The sequence below is a fragment of the Dipodomys merriami genome, unplaced genomic scaffold, assembly GCF_024711535.1.
Source record: "Dipodomys merriami isolate MVZ:Mamm:240054 unplaced genomic scaffold, mDipMer1.0.p SCAF_1, whole genome shotgun sequence".
Taxonomy (NCBI): Eukaryota; Metazoa; Chordata; class Mammalia; order Rodentia; family Heteromyidae; genus Dipodomys; species Dipodomys merriami.
In genome coordinates, this window is record NW_027202270.1 from 69,403,399 (window position 1) to 69,413,597 (window position 10,199).

The 10,199-nt window shown below is 36.6% G+C and overlaps 1 protein-coding gene across 4 annotated transcripts in view; it reads right to left on the reverse strand.

Annotated features, from left to right (window-relative positions):
• Positions 1-646: 646 nt before the first annotated feature.
• Positions 647-10,199, reverse strand: part of Kynu (kynureninase) — a 100,281-nt gene continuing 90,728 nt past the window's right edge. For all 4 annotated transcript variants that reach the window (XM_070023729.1, XM_070023749.1, XM_070023720.1 and 1 more), the window contains 2 exons: positions 9,094-9,324; positions 647-909 (listed from right to left, as the gene is read on the reverse strand). In XM_070023729.1, coding sequence (XP_069879830.1) covers positions 784-909; positions 9,094-9,324 — 357 coding nt within the window. In that variant the 3' untranslated portion in view covers positions 647-783. The remainder of the gene's footprint in view (positions 910-9,093; positions 9,325-10,199) is intronic.

A 10,199-nucleotide genomic window follows, 5' to 3' on the forward strand; every position in this document is an offset into this window, starting at 1 on the left:
CTCTCCATATATACATATATATATATATATATATATATATATATATATATATATATATATATATATATATATATGTATGTATGTCTATCAACCAACATTTATTGCCTAAGGTAAAATAGTGTAATAATTGTCAAAATAATAGCAAAATATTCATAAAACTGATATCACTATACATACCCATATATACCTATGTATACCTTTATGTAGCTATATAGATAGATGTATAATAAAATCAATTTCCAAATACTACTCTTCCATTGGGAGAAATAGCACTGTAAGGGAAGCATCAATGGCAACATAACTGGCTCTCTATTGAAAAATGGAGAAATATATTCTCTTAAGAGATGTTGATATATAGAAATATGGAATTACTTGGAATATGCATATATCAGAGAGTATAATACTTAAACATATTTCTTGGTGAACTAAAAGTGAAATATTTTCCACTACTAATGTGAGAAATCCATATAAGAAGTGATTAGACAAATTATGAAATAATACAATTGAAAACATTTCAGTGATGATGAAAAAATGAGCCCTATTTGAGTCTCTGAACTTCATGGCTGTACCATGTGGACTTTGTTCCTTCAAATCCCAAGAACCTGGCCATCCATGTGCATTCCTTTTGGAAAAAAAAGAAATCAGATTTTTCTCTAAAATATATGATTTATTGACAGTTTTGTAAATCAATTTTGCAATCCCATTAATAATTAAATTTGAATTATAGTAAAATAACCACTAGGCTTTTTGTGATAGTTTCTCAAATTACTGTAGAAAGCATTGCTAGTTCTTTGTTTTTGCAGGGTGAATTATAGAAGTGAGCAGGTGGACAAACTTATAAACATCATGAAAAGAATTATAGAGAGGAACAGGAGCCACTCGAATGCCATTTGGTTCCCTCTTGTCACACTGTAAATGAAAGAAAGAAAGAAAAAAATCCACAATGTTAATATTTTCATATACTGAAAATATGCATTCAACATAAACTTCTATAAAACACTCATAGTGATTTCTCTAAAATTATTCCATAGGCAATTTTGTTAATTTAAATTGTGTTTTTTTTCATTTGAAAATTAAAGTAATAATGGGTTGGAATATGAACAGAATTTTCCTTAAATCCATTCAAGAATTTTCTTCTTCAAGCATTGGTTAGATCGCTGTATACAGTAACTGTGAGGGAATATTCTGGAACAGTGAGAGTCATTGCACAAATTTTAATGACTGAGAATTTTATTGAGATCTGGAGAACTTTAGCAAATTAACCTTAAATATAATATTCTAATTCTTGATCTTACAGATAACAAGTTACCTTAGTTCTTTAGAACAGCTGACAGTTTATTGAATAGGGTCAAAAAAACATTTACTTGACTAAAAGTTCTTCATGACCAACTTTAAAAATCATCTAACTGAAGCCAGATAATACAATTTATGTATGAGATGCGCTTCTAAATCCCCATAACAACTCTTTAAGTATTTTGAAATCCCAAAATGTAAATGAGAAGCATTAAGCTTCTAAGGCTGAGTGAATTTTTCCATGCCCCCCAAAAGGGCAGAATACATAGTGCTGGAACTACTATTTATTTATACCTTCAATATCGGAGTAACCCCTCCTGAAGATTTGAGGTCCATGAGAGTACACAAATATCTGAATTTCATGATTAGAAATTCATATCCTATCAATATTTGTCCCGGAAATATTAGCTGTAGGATATATAAATCCAAAGGTTAAAAAAAATCTGGGGCTGGAAGGTGGCTCAGTGGTAGAGCACTTGTCTTGCATGCATGAGGTCCTCGGTTCGATTCCTCAGCACCACATAAGCATAAAGAAAAAAGCCAGAAGTGGCACTGTGGCTCACGTGGTAGAGCGTTAGCCTTGGGCTGAAGAGCTGAGGGACACCGCCCAGGCCCAGAGTTCACAACCGGACCCCCCCAAAAAAAATCCTTGAGGAGACTGGAGGAAGATAGCGGAGAAATAGCTGGGCTATTAAGTAAGCTCTCCCCAAGAAATTAGTTTTTGCAGTGCAGGGAATAATTGACGATGGGAAAAATCACACAAAGTAAACTGTAATAATCCAGAGATTCTGCCTAGTGAGGAAAAATTTAGGCAGTTTGTACAAGAAGACAGACTTGAGCACAAGCGGTTGCCACTGCCTGCGGCTGCCATGGTATCAGCCAAAGCCTAAGCAAATGCACCAGAGACCAAAGGCCGCATCTCTTCATCTACTTCCAGCACGGACTGGATGATCAGGAGAGAACTCCCACAGCCTGCTGGCCACTGTTGGACTCAGATTAGGATGGGCCAAAATGCCAAGGGAAACCATGAGTATCCCTTCTCCTGACAGCTTAGGAAAGGCAACTCTGGAGAAGAATGCCATATTTGATAATGGCATAGACTCTGCCATAGCACAGAACTCGGGACACAAAAGCAGCAAGGAAGGCACCATTTTTCTTCAGGGCAAGGACTCGTACCTGTGAGAGTCGGGTCCATCTAGGGGAAGGCTGGCCCACCCATGAGGAGGAAACTCCTCACAGGGCCAGGGTGGAGCAACCTTCACTATCTGGTGAGCTCAGAGAGCCAGCCACACCCCACTGCAGGCAGCAGAGGAATTCCACCAGTACCGCAGCCAAACTGGCAGCGCCAACAACTGCGGGAAACTCACTAAAATTCATTAAAGATAATAAAAACTGGGCAGGCTATAAAAGTCATGAGAGGATCCAGTTTGGTGGCTCAAAGGGGGCTCCCCACTTTGGGAAAAACCACTGACTCCAGACAGGCCCAAACCCCACCATGCCAAGTTCAGTCCCAGCAGCAACAAACTACTGTCTCCAGCCACCTCCTGCCAGCATTTAAAAAAAAAAAGAAGAAGAAGAAAAGAAAAGAAAAGAAAAGAAAAGCAGATTGTGCTTTTTAGTCTGGGAAGAAACTCACAAAGTCCCCAAGCTTGTAAAGCAGAACTTTCTTCTGCACACCCAAACAAGCTGATTTGAGAAACCAACCAAGCAACTGGGGAAAACGACCACAATAAGCAAATCAAAGACATCATCAAAGGACTGGAGCACAGACTTGGGGAAGACATAAGATCCCCCAAATAAACAGAAGATTTTTTTTCTTTTTCCCCTATATTTTTTATTTGTAAATTTTTTAATAAAAAATGCTCCTCTTTTTATTTTTTGCAACTTTTTATTTTTACTTCTATTATCTTTTTTTCCTGTTAGTTTTTTTGTGTTTTTGCTCTTATTTTTGTTTTCTTGTTTTTTCTTTTTGATACAATCCTGTTTGCTTTTTTTTCCTTCCTTGTTGCTGTTCTGTTCACAACTGGATACACAGTCTATGGTGATCACTAGGCTTTCTTCTTAACTGTGTATATATACTTAATTCGGAATATAAATTGATCACCCAATTCTCTACTGCACAATATTAGTATTTTTAATTTTAGTAATATTACTTCATACATACATAATTGTTCTAATTTTTCTTCAACAAATAAATTGAGGCCATTAAAACTGACCAATTAGCAGAAAACGAAATAAAAAAGTAGAAAGTCTGGACAGTATGCTAGACCATGCAGAAGACTGTATCTCTGGGATAGAAGATAGCTTAAATATTATAGAGAAAGAACAGACAAGTGTTCAAAACAAATCCAAAAAATATGATGGTTCTATGCAGCATATAGAAGACACCATCAGAAGGCCTAATTTAAGGCTAATGGGTATGGAAGAGGGCCTAGAAACAGAAGATAATGGTATAGGAAATTTATTTAACAGAATCCTAGCTGAGAACTTTCCAAAAGATAGAACCATTCAGATACAAGAAGCCTTTAGAACCACAAATAGACCAGACCAGAACAGGACATCCCACAACCACACTTAATCCACACAGGATCAATAGAGACTAAGGAAAGGATCCTTAAGGCTGTCAAGGACAAAAGATCAATAATCCATAAAGGCAAACCAATTAGAAAAACTACAAATTTATCAGCAGAGATATTGAAAGCAAGAAGAGCGTAGAATAAACTATTCCACACCCTAAAAACAAACAATTATCAACAAAGAATAGCCTACCAAGCTAAACTCTCCATAACTGAGGGAAAAATGAAAACCTTCCACAGCAAAGAAAAATTGAAACAATATGTTTCCACCAAACCATCACAACAAAAGATACTTAAAGATGTCCTACATATAGAAAACCAATAAGAACACGATGAAGGCAGAAAAACAGTCCCCAAACAAAGAATCAGATAAACATAGGTAGAACCTAGGAGACACAGTCCCTAAGAAGGTGGATAACATCGCAGGAACTACCAAACACCTCTCAATCCTAACTCTCAATATAAATGGACTTAACTCTCCAATCAAACAACATAGAATATCTAGTTTGATCAAAAAGCAGGATCCGTCTATCTTCTGTCTTCAAGAAATGCACCTTCCCCACAAAAACATATTCTGAAAGTGAAAGGTGGGGATCAAATCTACCAAGGAAATGGCTCCCAGAAAAAGCTGGAGTACCAATCTTAATATCAGATAAAACAGGCTTCAAATTAAAATTAGTGAGAAGAGGTTAACAAAAAAAGGGCACCACATACTAATAAAAGGATCTCTTCTACAGGATGATATAACAATTCTATTCAACAAATACCGAAGCACCCACATTTATCCAGGAAACACTACCTTTCCTAAAATCACACCTAGATCCAAAGACATTGACTTTAACACACCACTTTCCCTGATGGATAGATCAGCTCTGCAAAATCTCAACAGAGAAACATCAGTGCTAAACAACTGCATAGACCAACTGGACTTAACAGACATCTACAGAATATTTCACCCAGCAGCATCAGATTACATGTTCTTCATAGCAGCACATGGAACATTCTCCAAAATAGACCAAATTTTAGGTCACAAAGCAAATCTATAGAAACCCAGAAATATTGAAGTGATTCCCTGAATCCTCTCAGGGAATAGATTAGAGCTCAGTGCCAGAAGCCATCAAAGAAAATTCTGAAACAAATGGAGACTGAACAACACATTGTTGTATCACCAATGGGTCATGGAAGAGATTAGAATGGAAATTCAAATGTTCATGATATTGAATATAAATGAACATACAAATTACCAGCTCCTCTGGGATACAGCAAAGGCAGTTCTCAGAGGAAAATTTATAGCACTCAGCATCTATATCAATAAATGGGAGAAATCTTAAACCAACAATCTAATGATGCATCTGAAGCTCCTTGAAAAAGAGTAAGAAACCAAACCTCAATACCGTAGATGGAAACAAATAATCAATATTGAATCAGAATTAAATAAATTAGAGACTCAACAAAAAAAATTAGCAAGGACTGACAAAACAAACAGTTGATTCTTTGAAAAACTAACAAAATTGACAGGCCCCCTAGCAAATATGACCAGAGAGAGAGAGGGGGTGGGGGAGGGAGCGCCCATTCAAATAAAAGTGTAGTTGAGGAGGTGGGAGGGAAGGGATGATAGGGGAAAAACAGAGGAGCCAACAATGCTTGATAAGAAGTGTACTCATAACCTTGTTCGTATAACTGGAATCCCTCTGTACAGTATTTTCACAATAAAAAACTTATTTTAAAAAATCAGAGATGAGAATGGGAACATCACAACCAAAACAAGTAAGATTCGCAACATTATAACAAAATAATTTTCTAACCTGTAGGCTAGCAAATTTGACAATACAGAAAAAAGTAGATGAATTTCTAGCAAAGATTGATATACCCAAACTAAACCTAGAAGATCTAAGCCAAGTAACAGACCCATATCAAGTATTGAAATAGAAAAAGACCTCCTACCCAAGAAAAGCCTAGGACCAGATGGATTCACAGCTGAATTCTATAAAGCTTTCAAAGGAGAACTCACTCCAATATTCCTCAGACTCTTCAATGAAATTGATAATAGAAGATCACTACTTGTTCTCAACTTGTTCTAAAAAGCCAGCATAACCCTCTTCCTAAAACCTGATAGGGACTCATCAAAGAAAGAGAATAGACCCATCTATTTAATGAATATTGACTCAAAACTTCTCAATAAAATTCTGGCCAACTGACTAGAACATCTAATCAAAAAGTCATCCAGGGATGCAAAGCTGGTTCAATATATGCAAGGCAATTAATGTAATTCAATACATCAATAGGAGCAGTACAAGAACCACATAATCATCTAATAGATGCAGAAAACGTATTTGACAAGTTCAATCCCCACTTTATGATGAAAGCTCTGGAGAAACTAGGAATCCTGGAACATTCCTCAATATAATAAAGGCCATATATGACAAACCTACAGCCAGCACTCTACTTAATGATAAGTTAAAACCATTTCCTCTAAAATTGTGAATGAGACAAGGATGTCCACTCTCTCCACTCCTCTTCAATATTCCTAGGCAGAGAAATAAGGCAAGATGCAAACATAAAAGGAATCTAAATAGGGAAAGAAAAGTAAAACTCTCCTTCTTTGCAGACAACATGATTCTGTACTTAAAGAACCCCATAGGCTCCTCCCCCAAATTACTTGAGCTGATCCAAAACTTTGGCGAAGTAGCAGAGTATAAAATTAACCCACAAAACTCAGTAGCTTTTCTGTATACCAACAATAAAATGAGTGAGGCTGAAATAATAAAAAAGCAACTCCTTTTGTAATAGACTCTAGAATAAACTTAACCAAAGAGTTCAAGAACCTTTATGATGAAAACTTTAAAAACTTAAAAAAAAAAGAAATTAAAGCAGATTTAAAGAAGTGGAAAGACCTCCCATGCTCCTGGATTGGGAAAAATTAACGTGAAATGGCAATACTGCCCAAAGCTATCTACAAATTCAATGCAATACCTATCAATATCTCAACAACATTCTTTAATGAAACAGAAGAAGCAATCCAAAAATTCATATGGAACAATAGAAGAACCCAAACAGCAAAAACAATACTCAGCAGGAAGAACAGTGCTGGAGGAATATCAATATCAAACTACAAACTCTATTATAAAACTATAGTTATAAAAACAGTGTGGTACTGGCACATGAACAGGCAAGAGGACCAATGAAATAGAATTGAAGACCTAGACATGATCCCACAGACCGATGGGCACCTAATCTTCGATGGAAGAAAGACAGTTTCTTCAACAAATGGTGCTGGCAGAATTGGCTACACACATGTAGAAAATTTAAGTTAGATCCTTATATATCACGCTGCACCAAAATCAACTCCAAATGGATCAAAGACCTTGAGGTAAAAGCAGAGACTCTGAAGGGATACAAGAAGAGATATGGGATATGCTAGGGTTCCTCAGAACAGCTGGAAACTTCCTAAATAAAGATCTAGAACAACAAATCAAAGAAAATCTGGATAAATGGGATCACTTTAAACTGCAGAGCTTCTGCATGGCAAAGAACATAGCTAGCCCACAGATTGGAAGATCTTCACTAGGTATACAACAGACAAGGGTCTCATATCAAAAATACACCTACAGCTCAAAAAATTAACCCCCCCTCCATAACAAATCCCCAGAGAAACAGCAACCCCATTAATAAGGAGCTAAAGAATTAAAAAGAGACTTTTCTGGAGAGGAAATAAGAATGCCCAATGGACACATAAAGAAATGCGCAGCGTTGTTGGTCACAAAAGAAATGTAAATCAAAACCACATTGAGATTCTACCTTACCCCAGTTAGAATGGGCATTATCAAGAAAACAAATAATTATAGATGCTGGCAGGGATATGGCCAAAATGGAACACTACTCCACTGTTGGTGGGAATGTAAGCTGGTTCAACCACTCTGCAAAGCAGTATCGAGGTTCCTCAAAAGACTAAACATAGAAAACCCTATAATCCAACAATCCTACTCCTACACATTTATTCAAATCATCTCAAACTAGGCCACACTAAAGCTACCAGCATAACTATATTCACTGCAGCATTATTTACCATAGGTAAGCTATTGCCCCAGATACCTAGATGATTGGATCAAGAAAATGTGGTATATTTACACAATGGAATTTTATGCTTCTATCAGAAAGAATGACATCACCTCTTTCATAAGGAAATGGAACAACTTGGAAAAAATCATATTAAGTAAAGTAAGCCAGACTCAAAGAAACATAGGCTCTGTGGTTTCCCTCATATGTAGTAATTAGTATAAGCATAGGTTAGTCCTGACAGAGAATCATAATAATCAAGAGCTATGAACCTATGACCATACAAAATGATGCTAATTGAAATGAACTCCAAGACATAGAAACAGCAGGTCTTCTTTTTTAGTTGTAAACCTTGATGTTACCCAGGTACTGTATCTAGTTCTTTCTTCATATTTTATTTTATTTTTTCTTTTTTCATTGATTTATCCCTGGCAATCTCTGATTCTGGTACCCTCCTTGTATATGCACTTATCTGATTTGGGGGAGGGAAGGAAAATACCAAAATGCTGAAAGAATTACAAAAGATGACCCACTGCAACCATGATACTCACAGGACACCATGTCAGAAGTGATCTTTACAACTTTGTGGGTGGGGTGAGGAGTGGTGGAGGGCAAGGAGAGTAGGAGAACAACAATGGAATGGCTAACAGTGTTCAATAAGAAATGTACCTTATTCATGTAGTTATAACCCCTCTGTACAGCATCTTTACACTAAAATTAAACTTAAAAAAATCCTCAAAATGTGACCACTGCTAAGAAATGTCACTATTGCTTTCTTACTAAAGTGACCAGGTAAAAAATAACTTAGTTTAAGCAAGGAACTAAATCAAATTCATTTTTATTACTAAACTAAGTTCTTTCATTCAACATATTAAATATATATGTTATATGAGTTTTGATGAATCATGATGTTGAAATAATTTTCCATCCTGTTTTGTAAAGAATGAGTAAAGCCATAATACTCTTCTAATACCCTAAATATGTGGTTTCTTCCCTTTCAGCAGAATGGCAGACTGATCTCCCTTCTCCTCCATTAGCTCAGTGATGAATGTTGTTGACAATGATTGAGTGATATGAAATGACATGCAAGAAGGAGTAATGGAAGAATATAAAATCCTCCCAACATGCAACCCATATAGAAAACCAGCAATGCTAGAAACATACTTACAACCACTCCCCGTTTTGATAGTTCTTCAAACATATTTTTCTCAGAATTAGGAAACGTTAGTGTTAACTGGCAGCCCCTATGCTCTATATGGGATGGAGTAATTATGACCACCATTGGTTCCTTGGTTTCTGATTTATCTTTGCTATAATAATGTTTGATCAAATATTCCAGATAGCCAGTAAGCAAAATAGATTTTCTTCTCAATGCTTTCACAGTTGCTTCCCTAAAGATCTGCAGATGAAAAGGAATAAGATTAAGTGTTCAATGAATTCACAAAGAAGCAAAATTTCAGTGTAAATCATGCATAGGAAGGCAATGCCTACTTTTGACTTCTTAAATCAGTATCCGATTTTAGGTATTTTTTTGTAAAATCATGTCCTCTTTTAAATACTCTACCATTAAATATTGAAGGTCATTTCCATAACAGAAAAATTGACAAAATGTCATTAAACAATATGTATAAATAAATAAGAAATTATGAGCATAATCACCAAGTATAATCACCAAGAAACATATCTTTTTTTTTTTTTTTGGTCGGTAGTGGGACTTGAACTCTGGGCCTGGGCGCTGTCCCTCAGCTCTTCAGCTCAAGGCGAGCGCTCTACCACTTGAGCTACAGCGCCACTTCCGGTTTTCTTGTGGTTTATTGGAGATAGGAGTCTCACAGTCTCTCCTGCCCGGGCTGGCTTTGAACCGCGATCCTCAGATCTCAGCCTCCTGAGTAGCTAGGATTACAGGCGTGAGCCACCAGCGCCCGGCCAAGAAACATATCTTACTAAATGCATTTATTTTTATTTATTTTTTTGTAGGTCATGGGGCCTGAACTCTGGGCCTGGGCACTGTCCCTCAGCTGTTCAGTTCAAGGCTAGTGCTCTACCACTTGAGCCACAGCACCATTTCCAGCTCTTTCTGCTTATGTGGTGCTGAGGAATCGAACCCAGGGCCTCATGTATGCAAGGCAAGCACTCTACCACTGAGCCACCTTTCCAGCCCCACTAACTGCATATAAATTCTACAAAACATCAATTTTTCTTTCTGACCCATTTTATAAACAAACCTTTCTATTCTCACAAACTGTATAATATATAAAAAGCATAGAGATAATA